This window comes from Accipiter gentilis, chromosome 12, assembly GCF_929443795.1.
Source record: "Accipiter gentilis chromosome 12, bAccGen1.1, whole genome shotgun sequence".
In the NCBI taxonomy this organism is placed as follows: domain Eukaryota; kingdom Metazoa; phylum Chordata; class Aves; order Accipitriformes; family Accipitridae; genus Astur; species Astur gentilis.
Genome location: NC_064891.1, coordinates 20376298 through 20399362, shown reverse-complemented (window position 1 = coordinate 20399362; position 23065 = coordinate 20376298). Strand labels below are relative to the sequence as shown.

At 39.7% G+C, this 23065-nt stretch overlaps 1 protein-coding gene across 3 annotated transcripts in view; it reads left to right on the top strand.

Annotated features, from left to right (window-relative positions):
• MGAT4D (MGAT4 family member D) overlaps positions 1 to 23065 on the top strand; it is a 43192-nt gene extending 20127 nt beyond the window's left edge. Inside the window, exons 5-14 of one of the 3 annotated variants that reach the window (XM_049814692.1) lie at positions 2301 to 2414; positions 3621 to 3696; positions 8861 to 8972; positions 9880 to 10010; positions 13779 to 13886; positions 14778 to 14971; positions 18218 to 18296; positions 18414 to 18492; positions 21283 to 21395; positions 21948 to 23065. In XM_049814692.1, the coding sequence (XP_049670649.1) occupies positions 2301 to 2414; positions 3621 to 3696; positions 8861 to 8972; positions 9880 to 10010; positions 13779 to 13886; positions 14778 to 14971; positions 18218 to 18296; positions 18414 to 18492; positions 21283 to 21395; positions 21948 to 21974 (1033 nt within the window). In that variant the 3' untranslated portion in view covers positions 21975 to 23065. Of the gene's footprint in view, positions 1 to 2300; positions 2415 to 3620; positions 3697 to 8860; positions 8973 to 9879; positions 10011 to 13778; positions 13887 to 14777; positions 14972 to 18217; positions 18297 to 18413; positions 18493 to 20076; positions 21396 to 21947 lie in introns of those variants that run through there. The other 2 variants (XM_049814690.1, XM_049814691.1) reach the window with 2 other exon arrangements.

Genomic DNA, 23065 nt, shown 5'->3' with positions numbered 1-23065 from the left:
ATGTGTATCGTGACACACTGTGAAATTCAGAAGAGAAATATGTATATCAGTTTATTTTCCTTTTCTTATTTCACAAATATGCTTTAACTAATCAGGCGAAGTCTCAGCTTAAGCTTCTGATAAATATTTACTTGAACCCAAGTCTTTTCCCCATGAAATTAATGATGCAATTCAAGGCACCTGAGGTTATGTGTATTAGGTCCCCACTGACTTCAGAGCCCTGCAATGTATGCTGATGTCTGTCATGTTGTCTAGGTGTCTTTGTTTCCTCGTTTGTCTCTTTTTCACGAAGACAATGGACTTTGGACAGCAATGGGATTATGTTTATATTGTTAAATACCATTGTATGATGGGTAGCATGAGATGGGTATTCTTTGCCGTGCCAAATTTATGTAAGAGCTATCAAATGAGGGCTTGGTTCCCACTGCAGTTTTGCTTGCTCTTACCATTCTTTCCCATAGACGTTTACAGCACCATGTAATAGAGGTGCTGGACCAGCTGGAGAGGAACAACTGCTAAATTAAAATATTGGGGGAAAAAATATGCTCATTGGTAGATTTATTTTGTCTTACAAAAGCTGCTTTCTAAGAAATGATATAGTGTAGCTAACAGTCACAAAACAGGTAAGGCTAAAAGGCCCTGAAGCGCACCTGACTGAAAGAAGCAAGAGGTGAAATCTGCATGGTGCTGCAGTACTGGTGTTGCTGCTTTCTTTGATGTGCAAGTTTATTCGTGAATTGGTTACTCTGACAGAACCCTGCTTTGGCCAGTATTTGAAGTGAAACAGCTTTTGCCATCTCTCCTTCTTTAAAATGACTACAGGAGAGCTCTCAAACTTTGTATCAATGTTTTATTAGAATTATAGAATCATTTAGGTTGGAAAAGATCCTTAAGACCATCGGTTAACCTAGCACTGCCAAGTGCACCACTAAACCATGCCCCATAGCACCACATCTACATGTCTTTTTAATACCTCCAGGGATGGTGACTCAACCCCTTCCCTGGGCAGCCTGTTCCAATGCCTGACAAACCTTTTGGTGAGGACATTTTTCCTAATACCCAATCTAAACCTCTCCTGGCACAACTTGAGGCCGTTTCCTCTCCTCCTATCACTTGTTACTTGGGAAAAGAGACCGACACCCACCCGAAACAAAACAAACAAACCCCCAAACCAACCAAACAAAAAAATTGAACAAGATCCCTGGAGAGGTTGCCCTTTTCCTTCACTTTGAGGCTTTTCTCCACATCCTGCTCTAACCAAGGGTTTCCCAGACTGTATTTAGGGTGCAGGTTTCCCCCAGAAGTCTCCCCAAGCTCAGCCTGTGAGCCAAGTAATAGCAATATAATAGCAATAGCCTCCTGCCTCCAGAGGGTTTAGCTAATGTGGGAGTGCTGCAGCTAGGACAAGGTGAAGAGGCAGTCCTCCTCAGTACGGTTGAGCACCACAAAGGTACAATATGTACAGCAACTTCAGCACTTAGATCTCTTTTATGATTTGTTCATGGTTTTTGAAAAAATTACTGCAGAGTAGATGCTTTGTCAGTGTTACACAGTAAGATTGGGATTCTTTTTGATAAGCATGCTTGTACTGTGCTGTGCTTGATTTTTAATGTTAGCTTGTTTTCATTGATCAAAGGAAATGGGGAACTCAGTTCTGAAAACTTATTTCAGCGATCCTATACCTATTAAAAACTTTAGGGTTTTTTTTGTTTTGTTTTGTTTTTAAGCATATTCTAGAGGAAGGGGGAGATTTAGCTTCCAGGTTTGGTTCCCAAAGCTGATGACACATTTTCTCAATGACTTTTTAAATGGAAAATTTAATTCTTGGAGCAGAGATTAGACCCAGACTCCCCATCCCAAACCCCCACTCCAGGACAGTATCATTTTGCCTAGAATGTAGAATTCAAGTTAGAGCAACTGTAAGGAAGCTAGGAGCTTTCATGCAAGGGGAAACAGTTGTGTGTAGTTCTAGATAGTGGATTTGGTTGTGAATTACTGCTGCATTTTGGCAACCATCTCAGGATTACGAGTAAGGATCTATAGATGCAGGAGGGGCAGGATTTCTGAGACACACTTCTCTTCAGTGTTTTCTGAGACTTTGATGAGTTGTCCTGCCTGTTCTCAGGGCTGTCAAAGACCCCTTCTTGGTTCCTAACTGACAATCTGTGTGACTTTGTTTCTTTGCTCGAGTTGTGAATTCCACTTATGGAGGAGCAGACAAAACTCTGGGGAGCTGCTGTCTGTGGTTGCCCTCAAAAGCCTTTTTGAGGAATGGGGTTTCACTAACCTTCTCTTCACAGCTTCCCCAGAGAAATCCAGTCTGGAGTCCTAGAGGTTATTTCTCCTCCTGCTTCTTATTATCCAGATCTTTCCAACCTGAAGAAAACATTTGGGGATTCGGAGGACAGAGTAAGGTAAGATAGCTGTATAAAACCTAAGAACTTTTGCTAAGAGTATAAAATGGAAAATTCTGCAAAAGTCAACATTGTTTGAGCTGATAATGTTTTTGTGTTTCAGAGCTAATGGACCTCAAGTGTACTTTTAAAAAAAAAAATTGTTACACAAGGGGATCTTGAGAAAAGCTATGCTGCACATCAGCTTCAGGGTGAGAGCCAAGGCTTCTCCTTTGGGTCTTGACTCTAGGCATCCCACAGGTTCTAAACACAGGAAACCTCAAGTGGCTCCTTAGCTAACTAGTAACAACTACTTTGGGTTTAATTAATGACCTAACTTTTGGTGATCATGGACTTTTTATAGTACTGTTAATAATACATCCTAACTGGTGATTTCATTCGCTCATGTGTCCCAAATTCACTGAGAGATTATAACCTAACAAAATTGATTTACTGGAGGAAAGTGATTTTCTTTTGATCAACAACAACTTAATTTATCAGAAGCTACCCCAACAATGCAGCAAGAGAGCTGCACTACCGAGAGTTTAGGTTTGGAGGGAATCAGCAAGTATCTGCATGCACATATATTGGGTTTATAGATAAACCTTGTATCTTTCAGAGCATAAACATGTTTACATACTTATACTTAAGTTTCAGATATGATTAGATTTGTATCAGATACACTTTTATGTTAATTAAATACTGATACATTACTCTCTAGTCTTTTAGCATTGATTATCAAACATCAGCTTCACCCTCTGGTAAAATGAGAGACAGTACTTTGTAGAGATAAATCTGTGTTTACATTTAAACCTGAAAATGATGTTTATCAACCTGTTTTCTGTGCTGTTCATAAGTAAAAGCACTTAATTTTTGATCTTTAATCATTGTGTATTGATCTCTACTGTTCGTAATATATCGAGCAGAATCTTTAAGTCATTTGACATGAATATACTTGTTAGATATTTTGTTTTAGGCTGCACTGATACAGATCAAAATTTTTTGCTTAGTTAATGTTAACTTTTATAGGAAAGTCAAATTATTTACAAACATTTACACTGATTACAGAGGAATTTTTATTCACTTAATAATGAGTTAGAATACTCAACGTTACAATTTTATTGAAGAGAAAAAACTGCAGAGCATTAGAAATGCTTTTATTATAGAAATAACTCTTGCACCCTGCCCCCCCCTCCAAGCTTATCAGAATTTGCTGCTTATGTTTAGGTGGAGAACTAAACAGAATTTGGATTATAGCTTTTTAATGCTATATGCCCAACCTAAGGGAACCTTTTATTTACAGGTATGTTCATATTATCATTAAGTAGCTGCAATACATCTGTACTGATTATTAGCTTTGGCAATTATAATTTGTCTCAAAGGCCTCAATAAAAACAGCAATCTGTTGCCATTTTCTGCGTATTTTGCCTGTGCTCTTTACAAGCATCCACATATTTCTGTGTTTATATACGTCTTGCAGCCAGGTACTATTTGATTAAATCCATCTGTAACTTCCTGTCATTTGTGAGGTTGGATAACAAGGTAACTGAAGCATGAAATCCTTATTTGATTAGGTTAAGAAAGTCAGAGTTTAATGTGTTTTCACTTGGTGCAGCAAGACAGAATAGTGGTGGTAGGTCCAGGTTATAGCCCAGATCACAATGAACAAAAAAACCCTTACAGATAGGGAAACATACCAGTATAGTGATACTGGAGATAAGGTTAAACTGCAAGTTGGTACAGATCCTAAATTTTCCGGAAGATTGAGAGTGTTAGAGTTCAAGAAGATCCCTATGCATTCAAGCTTAGGTTTAGCCACCATTCTAGATCTGTGCTAATTTGCACTCCATAAAGATGATAATCACCACCAGAGATTCCAAAATTTATCATGACTGTTGAATAATGGAACAGATCATAAAATTTCATGTAGCTCCTGAATGTCACTAGTTCCAAAAAAAAGTTCAGAACAGCATTTTGCTTAGTTCTTAGTTTTCCTGGGTCTTATCCTGCTTGAACAGGCCTCAGACTCTGTATCACGGAAGTACATTACAAGATTCCCAGAAGCAGAAGAGAAGACCACAAGAGCAGGCATTTCATACAATTCTTGCCAGCATTTAACACAAATGCATTTGAGCTGGGCTCCTCAAGAGTCTATGCTCCGTTCTCAGATTTGGCATAGGCACTCAGAAGGCAGGTAGACAAGGAAGAATGTTGTCTATTGAACAGTTAAGGTTTACTGGGATAGAAAGTGTTTTCCCATGACTTTTGTATATTTTTAAGAACCCAAGTTTACTAAGTGCACTAGAGCATTAAGGCATGGGAAACATGGTGAAGGGAAATGTTAAGCATGCTGCCATATACTTATTGTCCCTTTCTATTATAAAGTTCTCCAAGCATTCATGTTTGCGTGGAAATGACTTATGTATTTGTATTCTTAAAGAAATTTGAGAATATGTGTTTTCTTTTCTGGGACATTATATAGGGACTGAACTGTGTTGTTCGGAGCAAAGCCTGGATTGTGATGGTCTGGTGGTAGTTATGGCTGCATTCAGAATCTTCTTAGAAAAAAACTATGCTTTCTTCATACTGTTACCTAGTACATCCACTTCTTCATTTGTGTGTCCAGTCTGCAGCTGCTTCTGTAGCACAGATGCTGGTCTGCCCAGAAAATACTCTCTAGACTATAGGTGAAAAGAAGGAACACATGCTGCTGTAAAGTTCCTTATGATCTCACTCCATTTGGAAGCCTTGAATTAATGGAAAGCAAATAACTTAAAAATCCCTTTCCTCAGCCTGCGACAAAGAATTACTTCAGTAATCTTAGGGAAAACTTGAACTAGCTTAGATTTTATTTACTGTTTTGTCAGGAATAGTATCATTTGGGTGACTGGTACTAACTTCTGAATTTTGAAAGAAGATAAATGTATGTAGTTACACTTGATGTCTAAATGACAGCATAAGCCAGGCAAGATCTTAGCTGAATAAACACATAAACACTCATTCTAGCATACTGTTGAATCAGAATTTAAGCTTTGTGAAGAAGTAGCTTTGTGAAGTCCATTGAAGCTAATGGGGTTACACTGTGGATGAACCTTACCTACTGATCAAACATAATCTTTGAAAAAAAGACAATAAATCCCATCGGTCATCTCATCTCTTCCACTTGAAGCATGTCTTCTACTTTCCCTATCTTTCCCCACCTCCAACTCCCTGAATAAGCTACTGCTCCTTTCAGGCTTTTTTTGTGAAGTTTTCTTAATAAAAAACTAAGAGAACTTTGAAATACTTGTTTCCACTTTCACTATACTTCCTGGAGTCCACTAGAGCCCCTTGAGACACTTGTAATAATGTCAGAGACAAGATAATGGGGTCTTAACATAGCCATAAAAGCAGACATTTGAATCCCAACCTAGTAGTGAGGAGATGCCTTTGTTCTTTGTGTCCATATAGACTTAGTTCATTCTGAAGCACATAAACATTTCAAATCTGAAAGTATCTTTGAGAAACTCAGATACAGAGGTTTTGGGAAAGTGTTTTCTATTAGCACTCAGGTGAACCGAAAATAAAACATTAAATAAATCTTTTAGTATCTTCAGTTAAAATCTGTTATAAACTTCAAACTTAGTTAACTAAACTACCGCTATGCTTTTTTTCAGCTCATGAGTGTTTTCCTTGTGAAGGCTGGGGGAGCTTTGTGTATTTATATATAACATATGTATATACTGATAATATATATTGCCAGCAGCACTTACCTGTACACCATTATTATAATTTCTCTAGTGCGTTTCTCTAATGGTTTTAAGGCCTGAGCAACAGTGAAGTCATTAAGGAGTCTTTGTATTGATTCCCCTCCCCCCCAGACTCTAGGTCAGGCCTGTTATTTGGTAGAGTTCCTAAAGAAATAACTTTCATGAAATTGCATTTTTAGCTGAAATTTTCTTTATGCTTGTACTAAAAGAAAAAAAAAAAGGATCTTTATGGAATGAACTATTGGAGGTTTGTTTTCCGTGGAAAACGAGAGAATACGTTTTTTCAGTTTAACACTCTTCACATATTCGTTGGACAGTGATTCAAAATATAAAAATACCCTAATATAATTTAGAAAGGAAGATACTTTCCTATCTGATGCCTACACTTCCATTGTATGCTACCACTTTTTTGTTGCTTCTTCATTTTTACTTCTCTTAGACAGATAACCCACATAAGAAAAACGCATGGAAACCCATTTATTGTCTGTCATTTAGGAAATGTACATAGCCTTGCTATTGTGCACATATCTTTTTTTCATTCTGAAGTACTGATGAGTGAAGGGAAATTAGCTGCAATCGTGTGTTCTGCTGGCCTTCTCATGGCAATGGGGCAAATGGACTAGACAGTTCATATCTTAAACTTCCTGATCCAGCTGTGTACAGCCACTGCATAATCTCCTTTGGTAGATAAGAGCATATGAAAAACAAGTGGCTGTAAGCTGAAGCCAGAAAAATTCAAATTAGAATTTGGGTACCACATACTAAATGTTCAGGATAATTACACATAGTAAAACTTACTGAGAAAGAACTGATACTGAAATCTCTATGCAATGGCAGATGCTCTTCCAGAAATATGTTTTAGTCAAACACAAATTCCGGGGCTCAGTACAGGGTTAAGTAAACAACTTTTAATGGCCTGTGCTACATGGGATATCAAACTACATTATCCAATATTCACTTTCAATGGTCAGCTTCAGAAAAGACTGTTTCAGACTTCTCACTATGCAAAACTATTTTCAGTCCATAACCACATTCACACCCGCTTTGCATCACACTCTATATTTTTCATCTTTACTACTTTTGTATGCTTTCTTTTAGTGTTTCTCAATATGGTGGCCGCACTAGGTTTTGGAGATACTCCTCTCTCTGCCTTTCATCCTATTTTGGGTGCCCCTCAATTTCTCATTAAGGATTCCCTGAAACTCTCTTTGATTCCTTGCTCTTCTCCCTTTACATCTAATTATGGGGTAATCCTCTTAGCTCATTTAATTTTATGCACGATTTCTTGTAAGTTGATGTTTTGGATTTTTTTTTTGTTGTTCTTTTCTGCATAACTGTCACCTCAAGTCAATCCCCAGATCTCAGAATCCGTTAATAAGCATTCATCTTGATCAGTTTGTCTCTATCTATCTATTTTTTGTTATCTTATCATCAGTAAAAGCTGGCAGGGTCAAAACACATCTCTTAATCTTGTTTTTCAAACTTCATTCTACTTCCTCTTGAGTTCACTATTGTTGAGAACGCATTTCTCCCCCACCAGCCCTACACTTGTAGTAATGGCCAAATTCAGCTAAAAGCTGTGGGCCTGCTCTCTCAAGCTCTTGCTGCTGACTCTGCACTGAGTCCATTAAGGATGCAAACCCAGCAGGAAATGGTGCAATTTTTTTTTTTTCTCATAGCATTTATTTTCTACCTATTTAGCTTTCTGAACCAGATTCCAGTGCCACCAGACAAGCACCAGGGCCAATGAAGTACAGCAGTTAGATGAAATTAACTATATCGTTACACTGCACCCCAACAACATTTTCCCGAAGGCTTAGCCTCCTCTTCCTGTGTTTTTCACACCCATACCAAATTCATACCCTGAATTGCTTGCTACTTAATTATTTCTGGAATTAATTTATTTCCTTTGTGTCATTACCTCTCCTTGTTTGGACTCATTATCCTCAGCTTTAGTAACTGGAACAGCTTCTGGCTTTTCAGATCCCGGACTTTTCTCTGAAAGCCATGCAAAAATGCAACCAAGGCCTTTCCCATTTCCTTGATGGATGTCAGTCTCCTTTTCCAAGTATCCTTTAGCTGGCTCTACTGCTATATTCAGTGTCAGCCTTTACAACACCTCAAAAGCTCTGTGTATTCCTGTCCTTCAGTGTGATTCACAGCATCTTCCTTCTTTCATGACTAGTATTCCCTGAAACAACTTGCTCTCTACTAGCATCTCAGTAATCATCCACAGTTCTTCTCAGTCACCTTTTAGGTACGACAAAGTCTGCCCAGGTTACTCTACAGAGCTTTTAACCATCTGCTGTAGTCACCTCTCTTTTCAATTTGCTCCCATTGCTTATCAGTGCTTATACAGCTTCAGTACAACCTGTCTACTGTTGTCTTCCTTAGCCTCTATCTTTTTGCTTAATGTTTTCTTTTAAGTGAGATCTCCTCAAGATGGGGAGTCCTCCTGTCTCGGAAAAGTGAGAAGCGCTCATAGTGTTATCGTCACTCCTGTAAATAAATATTTAATGAATGATACTGAAACAGAGGTTTATGTAGAAGCTAAGTAGCAATCCGCTGTTGTTTGGCCCAGATTCAGTACACATTGTACAGCAGTCAAGCACAATGCAGTTATCATTTACGTGTGGCAACACCACCACCCCCTCTGCAAGCAATAAACCCACCACTTTGCCTTCTCTTTTTTTCGTTGCTTTTCTTTTTTTCCCTCAGCTGGAAGATGATATTATAGCCAAACCTGATTATATTCAGAGTATAGAAAACTTTGCTGCTGAACAGTCCCAGGAATGGATGATTCTTGAGTTCTCACAGCTTGGATTTATTGGTAAGTATTAAGACCTCAGCAGGGTCAATTGGATTTGGAGCTGCATAGGTCGAGTAGGTCTCACTCAGAATTAGATTTCAAAGCATGGAAGGACTTGCATATCAAAACTTCCTTGGTTCTTCAGGAAAGCTCCCACTGAAGGTCTTTTACTTTTTGTGCTCTTTAAAACTGTCTTTTTAATGCAGGGTGTCCTCAACATAGGATCTAGCAGTTGGGTTCCCATAAGAAGCAAATTTTCCGCCTCTGGGCACTACATGCCCCTGTAGCATGTAGTCTTCTTTTCAAGAATGGAATTTGAACAGTCTATAAAAAGTCCACTTCCTTTCCTTTGTGGAGCAGAACATGCATCCCATATCGTAGGGAAGGTTTTTTATTATTTTTAGTATTAAGTTTATTTTTTTCTTTGGTTCCAATACAATTTACTTGTGATAGCACCTTATAAGTGTTAGGTCAAAAAAAGAAATCTAACAATCTGCTAATACAAATAGCAAGAGAATTAAATGAACAGTGATAGTATTTTAAAAGCTATGTTTTTTATATCTAGGTCTTAATTTAAAGATACTCAGTATAGTATTGCCAGTGAAATTGCATGTCTAGCATTTTGAGGAATTATTCAGATTTCGTTTCATCTGACACACTGGTACAGGTAACTGGCAGATTTCTGTTTAGAACTGGGATATAACTGCATGCTTGATTATTCAACTCGTTGACTATGTGAGAATATCTCGAGGCATGGGATGGAAATCTTTTCAAAGTCCCAACAAACTGGAGGATAAGCAACTCTCCAAAGCTGGAGTCTGTGTGAAATTTTCACTAAATATCAGAATTGCATCCATGTGTATAAAGCTGGTGATTTTTGCACAGCAATAAAAACATCTGAATATGCAACTTCTTGTCTTGCTTTCAGGAAAATTGTTTAAATCGGAAGACCTGCCACTCATAGTGGAATTTTTTCTCATGTTCTATAAAGATAAGCCCATAGACTGGCTTATAGACCACCTGCTCTGGGTTAAAGTGTGCAATCCAGAAAAGGATGCAGTAAGTATGTCTGAATTTATGAACATAAGTAATACTCAAACAGTCTCGGTGAGAAAATAATTTATTTTCAAGAAATGGAATAGAAATCTCTCAAATCTGACTGACTTTGGAATTTGTGGGGAAAGATCTGCTGTGGATCTGCATAGTGTGGCACTGTGTGTGAGCCCATTAGGGCATATGGAGAGGCCTGACTCACTGAAATTCAGATTCATGCACCAGAGCTGTTTTGCCTCCATCAGCTCAGAATATGGACAGCACAAGCTCACATCAGCCTGCAGCTGGTCACGTAGGCAACCCTGCAGCACCAAAGAAAATTTTGAATATGTAAACATATGTGGACTATCATTTCTCATAACCTTCTGCTGACCTTCTAATATGAAAGTCAGTAAAGCACACTAATTTTACAACCACAGTTGTTCTGAATTTTGCATACCAATTTGTTTCTTTCAGGAAGTAGAACTTAAGTGTTTTGCTTTAAATCTTTTACTACCTGAGAAAAAAATTGACTTTGCCTGAAAAAAAATATGCAGGGAAACATGTAGATCCAACGAACTAAATTATACGTTTCACTAAAAAGGAAAGAAACTGTTGTGTTGAATTGCAAAAGGTGCCATTTCTAGCACTACAGGTGACCCCAATGATATGTTAAGTATTTCTTGATGTCCTTTCGCATTTTTTCTCTCACCAGTCTTTGGTGCTGGTCACTACTCACACTCTTCTTGTATAACAGACTGTGCCACAGAGGGCTGACCAGAGTTTCTGCTCCTTCTTGGTTTTTAAGGTTCAAGAGTTTTGTTTGATTAGTGTAGCCAGTCCCCACTCCAGGTGTTCGCACACGTTATTTCTGTGTTGATAAAGAAGAAAAAGATAGGAGTTGTCCAGACCAGGAGGTTGAGGGGAGGGGAACAAACAAGCTTCAAGTTTTACTGTGTAGCAGAGGTGACTCCCAGGGACAGCAGACAGTCCCTGGTTTTACACTTAGTAATGCCACTGAGGAATCTTGATTCCCGCTTCATACAGACGGGAATAAGCTTTGAAATCCTACTCTGTGGGTTAGGCCGGCTCATAGAAGTTAGAGTGAGCCTCAACTACCTCTAATTCAGGTACTTGCCTGCCTGTGGCAACAGAATAAAAAGAAGATACTATTACGTTAACATCACCCGTTCCAGATCTGCCTAACACATGCCAACCTCAATCTGATAGATGAAACATTTCACTTTTATTTTTTAAATGACTGTTCTAGCTTCTAAGTCCCAATTCATGCCTAAAACAAAGCTCTGTTCCTGAAAGGCAGGCAGGCCGGCAGCTGTGCAAGTCAGTGGTATCAGCAAGTTCCTAGTGAGTTTCCCTTCTGCAACCGCAATTTCAATTGCTGTGGGTAGAAAAAACCTATTGAGACAAGTCAGTCTCATGCTGCCCTTGGGTGGGAATGGCCAGTGGCATGACCTACTGGGACTGTTTGTGAGAATGCAGAAGATGGAGGCTGGAAGAAGGGCAGAGATCCCAGCTGCTCCTCCTCCTCTGCTTGTCAGATATAAGTGGTGGACTTTCCTACAGGGAAAGCAAGCTGAGAGAAATCCTTATGCCTCACAGGAGAGTCAATGGGGCACCTGTTTGTGGCTTTTATGTGCCATCCTGTGGTGATGGGTGTTTGGCACATGTTTTCAGCCTGGGCTGAGTATCAACATACCAGGATTGAGCTACATCTGCTCACCAATTTGGAAAAGACAGTTTGTGATGATCAGAGCTATCAGATCTCTGTGTGGTTCAGAAACTTCATCATGTTAACCTCCTGTGAACCATCATCCAGTACTGGGGTCCCCAGTACAAAAAAGACATGGACCTGTTGGAGCAGGTCCAGAGGAGGGCCACGAAGATGATCAGAGGGCTGGAGCACCTCTCCTATGAAGACAGGCTGAGAGAGTTGGGGTTGTTCAGCCTGGAGAAGAGAAGGCTCCAGGGAGACCTTATAGCAGCCTTCCAGTACCTAGAGGGGGCCTACAAGAAAGCTGGAGAGGGACTTTTTACAAGTGGACGCAGTGATAGAACAAGGGGTAATGGCTTTAAACTGAAAGAGGGTAGATTTAGATTAGCTGTAAGGAAGATGTTCTTTACTGTGAGGGTGGTGAGGCACTGGCACAGGTTGCCCGGAGAGGTTGTGGCTGCCCCATCCCTGGAAGTGTTCAAGGCCAGGCTGGATGGGGCTTTGAGCAACCTGGTCTAGTGGAAGGTGTCCCTGCCCATGGCAGGGGGGTGGAACTAGATGATCTTTAAGGTCCCTTTGAACTCAAAATGGTTCTATGGTTCTGTGATCATATTCAGTGGCATGTATCTATCAAGTGTAGTGGAGACTAGCAGGCTGCAAAGATGGGAGCCCTGACTCAGCAAGGAGCGTTATCTCAGTTTCTGCACAAATGCCCACACCAGTCCTGTTGCTACTGATTATTCTCAGCTGCTGCCATAAGTAGCCTTTTTGGAAGCGGTGCCATAGCGTAAAAGGAGACATGCTAGAGACTGCATTATTATAGGGGATGAACTGCAAATGCTGTCAGTAGAAGGATCACAAGTTTATTTTCTCATAATTTTTTTTCTAGCAAAAGTAGAGTGTGCTTTTCAAAGAAACAGCTGCCAATAAATCAATTTGCGTGTTTTGTGGTTTTCCATTGTTTTGCCGAACAAATATTAAAATACCTAGTTCTTTTTGTAGGCTTCCAGGTGGTTTTGAACTTTTAATTGGTACTTCTGTGGAAACCATAAATCTCCCATGAGTTTTGTTGTATAAGCTGGCTGAGTGAAGACTATCCCTTCTAGCTTTAGAAGGCATTGATATAGTTTATGTAACATTTTTCTTTTATAGAACTGAAAGCACTGGATTGATAAGGTAAACACACTATTCTCTCAAAAATAAAGATGTGGGACCTGGGATACAGAGAAGTTAAATGATCTTCCAAACTCATACAATAATTCTGTGGCAGAACTAAGAGTAGAACCCGAGGAGTCTCATTTCAGCTCTTTGCTCTGTTCTATGCTATTATGCTTCATTATGTGTCATTAATTATTGTAGCATGTTTGCTTCATTGTATCAAACTATGGTGCTTTATAGATACAGAGCAAAAATTACATTTAAAGAAGTAATTTGCTATCATTCAAAAATCAAGAAACTCAGAAATTAGTGCCAATTACAGTTATTTAATTCCCTGGTATATGCCATGTCACAAAGTGTACTAAACTGGAAAATCAGGATTGAAGTACAATATCTAAGGGCTTCATGTAATTATAAGATAAAAGATACCTAACGTATAGTATATTATAAGCCTCTCAAACATAGCAGAAAGAGCCAAAATGATAAAGATTGAAATGTAACCAGAATCTATCTCAAGAAGGTCAGTTTTAGTCAAAATAGTTTAATTAGAATGATATGTTAAGGCCAAGAGTTGAAATGAAATTTGTTAGAAACAGTTAAAAAAATCAGTTTCAGATTTGAGGTCCATTTTTGTCACTTTGAGGTGTGATTGATGGTATACAGTGCAGAAATCCCTGAATTAGGGGTGGTTGAGCCTTCAAATCTACATAGCAGGAATTATGTGGTTAGGTCTAGAAAGAGTGCATCTGAAATAAGGTGACTGTTAATCTAAGGATAACTCATTTAAATATGGGTAGAAAACCTGGACCTATACCTTCAACTACATAATGGAATTGCCTTATGGAACTTAGTTTGTCTCTTCTTTATTTAAATAAAACTTCCCTCCTTTTTCACTTTCTTTCCAGATACACTGTGAAAAGGAAAAGGCAAAGTTACGTATCCGTGCTAAGCCATCTCTCTTTCAGCATGTGGGAATTTATTCATCATTGGCTGGGAAGATACAGAATTTGAAAGTAAGGATAAGAAATTAATGTCGTATTTCTAAATTATATACTTGTTTTCTGACTTGTTTCTCAAATCAGTTTCAAGCATTGCATCTTTGGCATTAGATGGTATATCCATATCCAAGAACATTGGTTTACAGATTTGGGGGAGAATATTGATCTGGCATCTAAACTGCAGGTGGGGCATGCTGCTTCTGCACAAATATCTTTGAATTTCTAATCTGAACACTTGTACCAGTCACAGAAGCATTTCATGGCATGTAGGAACCCTCTTCACAGCACAAGGTTTCATGTGCTTTGCACTGTACAAACCCAAACAGCTATGATGGTTTGTTTTGGCCGAATAGTCCACAATCCCAATATGAGGGACAATTAAGAAGAAGGTATACTGCTAGGACAAGGGCATAGCTATCGTGAAGCAGTAGATTTTTAGGGAGAGTTTGGAGGGCAAACAGTGGATCTACCATGTATTTGATAAGGACAAGAGCAATGTAGCACCAGACTTCAGGGATGCCCTGATGGGCATTTAAACTAGGCATGAGATGATTTGAATTGCTGTATTGTATCGGACTAGAGGTTCATGTAGCCTTTAGCAGAGACCAGTATCAGATGTTCTGGCAGCAGGCATAGTAGACAACTATGAAATAGCCTACTGTGAATGAAGTTTATTTTTAAATCTAGGCAACTGAGAAATAATCAGTATAGGTCTGTCTACAAACTGTAACATTGAGTCTCAGTGATTACACTGAAATGAATATTCTATTTCTATTAGAAATAGATTGTATATTTTTTGACACTAGGGTAATTATTTTCTAGAATAGCTTCCTGTAGTAATTCAAGATATTGGAGCACTTTTTTCTTCATTCTATGAGTGAAATTACATTTCTTTAAATCCAACAGGATAAAGATTTTGGAAAAAATGTGCTACATAAAACACATAATAATCCACCTGCAAAAGTGGATACAAGCCTAAGAACATACCAGCAATATACCTTGGAAAAAGTTTATACAGGAAAAGACTGTTTTTGGGCTTCAGCTCCGGTGGCAGGGGACTACATCAGCTTCACCTTTTTAAATCCACTAAAAATTGAAAAGTAAGTATTACATGATACAGAATATGGAAGCCTACATACATCTAGTTTGGAAAAGACTGAGTCTATTCAAACTCACCAGTGCTCCAACAGTTCGCATAAACCATAGCCTTGTTACTGACAAAAACCGCATTATTTCCTGTTTATCTACTCCCCTTGGATTCCCCTCCTGAAATACACTTCTTCCTTGTTAATTAGATAGCTTTTTAAATTTTTTTCCTTTTATTTTTTCAGTTAAATATTTTACTTTCTCTTACGATAATTCTCAAAGGAACTTGTTTTTAACTAATGAATTTCATCAATGGAGTCAGTGAAAGCTTTATTTCTTTAGTTGTCAACAGAAAGGCTGTTTGCATGATGTCAAGTCAAAGGTCATGTTCCAGACCAGACACTTACCAGTGTAAGTGAAAGCAAAGAGAAAATATCACTATTGTGGGGAAATAATAGAGTGAATTATCAAAGGTGGGATTCAGCTGAAGATTCAGAGACCTGAATGTAAGAGTTTACAGTAGAGATGTTGTGATGGGTTGACCCTGGCTGAACACCAGGTGCCCACCAAAGCCGTTCTATCACTCCCCCATCCTCAGCTGGATAGGGGAGAGAAAATATAACAAAAGGCTCGCGGGTCGAGATAAGGACAGGAGAGATCATTCACTATTACCGTCACGGGCAAAACAGACTCAATTTGCAAAATTAACTCAATTTATTACAAATCAACCAGAGCAAGGTAATGAGAAGTAAAATGAAATCTCAGAAGACCTTCCCACCCCCCCCCCCCCCCTTCTTCCTGGGCACAACTACCCTCCCGGATTTCACCAGCAAGCCCCCCCAGCGGCACAGGGGGACAGGGATGGGGTTTATGGTCATCACACGTTATATTCTGCCGCTTCACCTCCTCAGGATGAGGGCTGATCACACTCTTCCCCTGCTCCAGCGTGGGGTCCCACCCACAGGAGACAGTCCTCCACGAACTCCTCCAACGTGGGCCATTCCCACGGGCTGCAGTTCTTCACGAACTGCTCCAGCATGGGTCCATTCCACGGTGTGCAGTCCTTCAGGAGCACACTGCTCCAGCGTGGGTCCCCCACGGGGTCACAAGTCCTGCCAGAAAACCTGCTCCGTGGGCTCCTCTCTCCACAGATCCGCAGGTCCTGCCAGGAGCCTGCTCCAGCGCGGGGTTCCCACAGGGTCACAGCCTCCTTCGGGAACCCACCTGCTCCGGCGTGGGGTCCTCCATGGGCTACAGGTGGATATCTGCTCCCCCGTGGACCTCCCTGGACTGCAGGGGGACAGCCTGCCTCACCAGGGTCTTCACCAGGGGCTGCAGGGGAATCTTCGCTCCGGCGCCTGGAGCATCTCCTCCCCCTCCTTCTTCACTGACCTTGGTGTCCGCAGGCTTGTTTCTCTTACATGTTCTCACTCCTCACTCCGGCGGCAGTTTCTCCCCGTCCCAACTTTTTTTTCCTTCTTAAAAATGTTATCTCAGAGGCGTTACCACTATCACTGATTGGCTCGGCCTTGGCCAGCAGCGGGTCCGTCTTAGAGCCGGCTGGTATGGGCTCGCTCTCTCTCGAACACAGGGGAAGCTTCCAGCAGCTTCTTACAGAAGCCACCCCTGTAACCCCCCCCGCTACCAAAACCTTGCCAAACAAAACCAATACAGATGTCTACGTAAGGTAGGTGTGTAAGCTACTACACATGACAGATGGAGATCTACTTGATACAGTCAGTGGAAGCTAGACAGGCATTCATCTCAATCTCTATTTGGTCACCCAAGTCAGTTGCTAAGTTTCATTGACTGTATCGAGTATATCTCCATGGCCTGTAATGAGAGCTTGAACACTTAGGTCACAGCCAGATTTCTAACTTCACGTGTTTGGATCTACAGCCAAGTCCCACCTTGAATGTTTTTCTCATGTTAAAATATGAAACTAACTATCATCTCTGTTTTCACATCATTCAACTTGGGTGTCTTTGAAAGGAAGAGACACCTGTAGCTTAAGATAGAGTAGTGTTTTTCAGAAGGACTTGCCCTATGAACAATATAGATCGAGGTTGGCACTACAAGAAGCAGTCCTGCCTGGTTCAGAAAAGTTTCTTCTCTCTGTGCCAGATTGCAGAACAGATCTGAGTTAAAACTGACCTAGCAAGGAATATGGTTCTGGGAGAGTGTCTCTCACACAAATCACCATAATTACCATATCTCTGTAATGATATTCAGAGGGAAAACTCCTTCACTGGTGTTACACTTCCTCCCAAAACTGGTCACAAAACTAAGAGACTTCCATTCTGCAAAGACTGTAGAGTTCTTATTTAAAAAAAATAATCTAAGAAAGCAAGTCTGTATCTCCATCTAGTGAGCTGGACTAAATGACAGTTGTTACAATAAACACTGGTGTTCTGTGATCAATACTCTTAATTAACTGGTTTATGCTTTGGGAAACTCGGGTAGCCTATATTTTTGCATTTTCCTATTACTGGGAAGCTGTACTGGATGAAGGTAACTTACATATGGTATTGCCTCATGGTGGTCCCAGCCACACTGCTAACCTGTGAAAATGTATAGTTAATCCTTTAATATTTGGTAGTCTTCTTAGGTCTTGATTGTTTGATACCAGAGGAAGGAGGTTGATGCTTTAAATTTCCTTAGCTCTTTTTGGACCTAAAAAGCTAAGAACTCTAATGCCAGAAATTGAAAACCAAACTGGGATTAATTTATTTCTTTTTAAATCTCATAGATGTTTCTGCTTGGATTCTTGCTCTGACAGTGCTGTTGCTCATTGGCTATCAAGGAGATTATTTAGAAGCACCTGAATTGATCACTATTGATAAAAAGTGGAATTCTCTTGGCATGTAGAACATGGTCTAGTAGAAACATGAATTTTTGCTGCCATTGCATTCCAGAAGCCCATCTCACCTCAGCCTTAGGATGATAGGAACAGATCAGAGGGCAGATCTTCCTTAGGCATTTAAACTGGAAAGTTAATTTATTTGGAACTTGAGCACTGAAAAGGGGGAACACTTGCATTTGTGGGTCCAGAGAAAAAAGATGTTTTTGATGCTTGTTCTGTTTAAAATAAAAAGCGTCTAGTATGGTTTGGTCACACACTGAAAAGTTTCAATGCCTATTTCTGTTCTCTATAGCCCACAACTAATTAAAGAAAAGATATTTGAAACTTTCCTTCAAAACTTTCCTTAGAACTTCTCTAAAGTATAAAATACCTGAAAATAATACATCTTTATCATCAGGTACTTCTTCAGAAGTGGAAACATGGAGCACCCTGGGGATAAACTGTTTAACACTACTGTGGAAGTGTTGCCAGCTGATGTAAGTTTCTCATTTCCAACTGTAATAGTGCTATTTTTTTTTTCAGAATGATGTTCAGCATAAAATGTCATGCCCTATAAAATATTTCTGGAGATGTTATTGTTTTATTTTTTACAGGAAATGCTAAGAAAAGAACTGGTCGACAATGGAAGTAAATTTAACTACCCAGCAACCAAAGACGGATACTTAAAAATAGGTAAATTGTTTACTGTCACTTCAAAACCAGAAATTTTGTTCTTATGTATAAAATGTTTCTGCACTTGAGAATTTCATTAACTCTGTAATAAATACAGCATTCCAAGGTGAACTAGTAAGGAAAAGAAACCCTTTGCACTACTGCATATTATAGGATATGATGTTTAACCAATGACTATCTTATTTTGTTTTAAATAATGAAGAACCCTACCAGCAGTGGCAAAAGCCAAGGCATCTAATTAGAAGAAAAACTAATTGCAGTCTCTGCAAGGTCTTAACAGGTTGTATTGGTTTTTTGTGGCAAGGTTTTGGTAGCCAGCGGGCTATAGGGGTGGCTTCTGAGAGAAGCTGCTGGAATTCCTCCATGTCCGACACAGCCAATGCCAGCTGGCTCCAAGTCGGACCCACCGCTGGCCAAGGCCGAGCCCATCAGCAACAGTGGTAGTGCCTCTGGGAGAACAGATTTAAGAAGGGGGAAAAGAAAACTGCACAACTGCAGCTGGGAGAGAGGAGTGAGAACTTGTGAGAGAAACAGCCCTGCAGACCCCCAGGTCAGTGAAGAAGGAGGGGGAGGAGATGCTCCAGGCACCGGAGCAGAGATTCACCCGTGGGGAAGACCCTGGTGAGGCAGGCTGTCCCCCTGCAGTCCATGGAGGTCCACAGTGGAGCAGATATCCACCTGCAGCCCGGGGAGGACCCCACGCCGGAGCAGGGAATGCCCGAAGGAGGCTGTGACTCCGTGGGAACCCCGCACTGGAGCAGGCTCCTGGCAGGACCTGCAGACCCATGGAGAGAGGAGCCCACGCTGGAGCATGTTTTCTGGCAGGACTTGTGACCCCGCGGGGGACCCACACTGGAGCAGACTGTGCCTGAAGGACTGCAGCCCATGGGGAAGGACCTACGTTGGAGGAGTTCGTGAAGAACTGCAGCCCATGGGGAAGGACCTACATTGGAGGAATTCATAGAGGACTGTCTCCCATGGGAGGGACCCCACACTGGAGCAGGGGAACTGTGAGGAGTCCTCCCCCTGAGGAGGAAGGAGCAGCAGAGACAACGTGTGATGAACTGACCCCAACCTCCATTCCCCGTCCCCCTGCACCACTTTGGGGGAGCAAGGAGAGAAAATTGGGAGTAAATTTAAGCCCAGGAACGAGGCAGGGGGGGTGGTGTTTTCAGGTTTAGTTTTATTTCTCATTATCCTACTCTGATTTGATTGGTCATAAATTAAATTAATATTTTTTTTCCCCAAGTCGAGTTTGTTTTGCCCATGACAGTAATTGGCAAATGATCTCTTTCTGTCCTTATCTTGACCCACGAGCTTTTTGTTATATTTTCTCTCCCTTGTCCACTTAAGGAGGCGAGCAACAGAGTGGCTTTGGTGGGCTCCTGGCATCCATCCAGGGTCAACCCACCACATAGGATAATTGATGCTGGTTTGGATTTTGCAGCCTTAGCTGAAGACAAGGATTTTTCATTATTATGACAGCATTAACTTGCGCTCCAACCTGAAATGAAGATGAAGCATAATGCAACACACCTTCCCCCTTTTTGCTCCCACCCCTGCTTCTCCCTCTTCCTTCCTCAGGGTGGTGTGTGACTTCTCTTAAATGAACTGCAGATTCTCCACATGCTTGCCAATGTTGAGGATTTCTTGGCTGGGCGAAGGCATGTGAGCAATCCAGCCATTAGGTGGGAATGAAGCATAAGTTTACAGAGTGCTGGAGCAGACAAGGACGCTGTGTCCTTGTACACTGGGAAAGAGGAAGATAAGAAGAGCCTGACAAACAACTCCTGGATGCCGAAGAATGAGATAAGTAACTGCTGGACACCTCATGAAGAAGCTTGCACAGCCAATAGAGGATAAGATAGTGTCGCATGAAATGGGGTATTGTACCAATTAGAGTATTGTATAAGGCGTGTGCACAAGCACATAGGGTATATAACTGTGCTAAAAGTTGTAGTAAATGGACTTCACTTGATCACATTGGTCTGTGTGTGATGTCCCCTGTGGATCCTCCGCAACATGCCAAGGCCTGATTTCTACTATTACCTAAACTAAAACACCACTATATGAACAAAAATGGACTGTTGGAAGATCTGCTTTGCTTGCCACTTTCTTCTGTCTCTTCTACCACATAATTGCTCTTTTCTCCCAATGAACCACTTTCACATCACGTTTGCTTTGATTTGCACCTCTCTCCCACCTCCTGGTGGCTGTTTTGCTCTAATTAGAGATCCAAACCAAAATGCCATCAACTCCCAGTTGCACATGCAAGTTGATAGGAAATGAATATCCCACAGGGGGTGAGCGTTTTTCATTTGTCTGCAGTGATTTTATGCCAGTTTAACAAGGTTAGTTAAAAAGCATTGAACTAGTGAAGAAATGTATCAGAACTGGTCCATGATTCCTAATGTATCCTTCTAAAAATAATCATACTTCTCAGAAAGCTCTTTTAGATTATTCAACAAGACCATGTGTGCCATATGTATATGGTCACAACTAACATATTTAAATTTATGTTTTAACGTTTGTAGCTATAGGTTCTTTATTTTCTTTTATTCTTCTCTAGCTCCAAGTTGCTGTAACTGAAGGAATGAATCCTTCTTCTTGTTTATAGCTTTAACTTTCAGTTGTTACTGTCTGACCTTTTGCAAAAAAATTTTTTTCCCTTAATGTTGTATCTGTGGAGTTAATCTATAATTTTGTAGTTTAGAGCTTTTGCATAAGTTCACTTGGAAATATTTCATTCTAATATATGTTTGTACGGGTCTTGTTTTATTTTTTATTTAGGGGCTTTTGAAAATGGAATTGCAGAAGGCAGTATCAATCAGTCAATAGGAAAAATACAGGCTATTCGTTTATCGGTCAATTCTGATTCTCCTGTATGGGCAATACTTAGTGAGGTAAGCATGTTAATAAAAGCATTTTAATTAAAGCTTTATTAAATGGGTTTCAGTTCTACGTACCGTACAGTATTGATAATCATTAATTTTTTTTTAAATTTTGAATGGGATTTTGTGTGGAAGAACTCACACAAGTGGAGAATTATAGTAATTATTCAGGGGAGAAGTTAAATTTACTTAATAGAATAAGTGCTGGAAATGCTCAAATGGGATGATTTTCCAGTTTTGCAGTGCTGTAAGTATAGCCACTAGAATTTGGATCATGATAAACAAACTGACCAAAGGAGACAGTGAGGGGTTTCTAGCTTTTTTCAGTCACCATCTTGGATATTAATTATAATATGCAAGCATTTTCAGATGAACAGGTGATTATTTATTCTTCAAGTTTCTCCCAAGTGAATGTGTGTGAACCCATCCATAAGTAGAAAATATTCAGCAGAAGTCACTGAAGAGAACTACTACAGCTGTAAACTATAGCCATAGTTGGAAAAGCTAATGTCTTAGACAATGCTTCTGCAGATTTTAGAAAATAATATATTTTGTTTTTTTCAGGTATTTATCAAGACATCAGAAAACTAAAAAAACCCACGTTTTTGACATGTTGCTTGTTACAGATTGTTTGAAAACTAGGCTAACAGCAACAAAAAACTGGCTGGGTAAAAAGAACAAATCCAAACCCATTTAATTCTTAATACTGTGTATTAGGAAAGAGTTGAGATAACTATTAAATCTTTATATAAAGAATATTAAAAGCTATAAAGAACCTGATTATGTTAGTAATTTCTATAAAATGTTCTTGAGTAAGGTGTCATGTATAAAAATCTCATCTCGGCTTGGCAACATTCAATATATATTATTATAAACAATTGATAAGGCATTACGGACTATCTCAGGGACTAAATCATAGAAGTATGAAAAGTTTCACCAGAAAAATATTAACGACACAGTTTTTCAACTCCACTAAGAACACTGGTCAATTCTGGAGAGAAAGCAGAACTGAAGGAAAAGTTGTCAATATTCATTGCAAGTATTTAGAGCAGTCCACACAACGTAACAATATGAAAATGGATCTCAACAGAAGAAGTGTGTTTCAGCCTTAATGTAGCATAAGTTATGTTTAATTTTTTTTTTAAATGGGAAGTACCTACAAGTTACCATTTTAATAACTTGAAACTTAAACAGATATTGTTCAGACTACTGTAAAACTTTACAGTGAATTGTGCATTGAATTTATTACAGGAAATACTAAGGGTATTATGTGTAACTATATTTTTGTAGAAAGAAAATCTATTTAAATAAAATTTTTGATCCTATAATTTGATAGTCAGTATGTACTGATACCTAAACCCTGGTCACAAGGCAAAACTCAATATAAAAGTAAAAATAAAAGGTAAACCACAGTAGTCCCACTTGAAACGTTTTTGGGAAATGACAATCCACCTTGGACATCTACCTGTTAATGTGCAGAATTCCTCTATCACTTTCTTAGCACTTGAAGCACGACTGGCCCTCACTCTCCTGTGCATGCATTGCATCCTAACAGCCGACAGCAAGAAATAAACTGCACTGTACACTTTTGCATGGATTTGTACTAAATGGGTTATATTAATGTAGTATTGTATTCTTAATATAAGAGTATTTTTTATTTAGAATAAGATGAAAATTTCTTA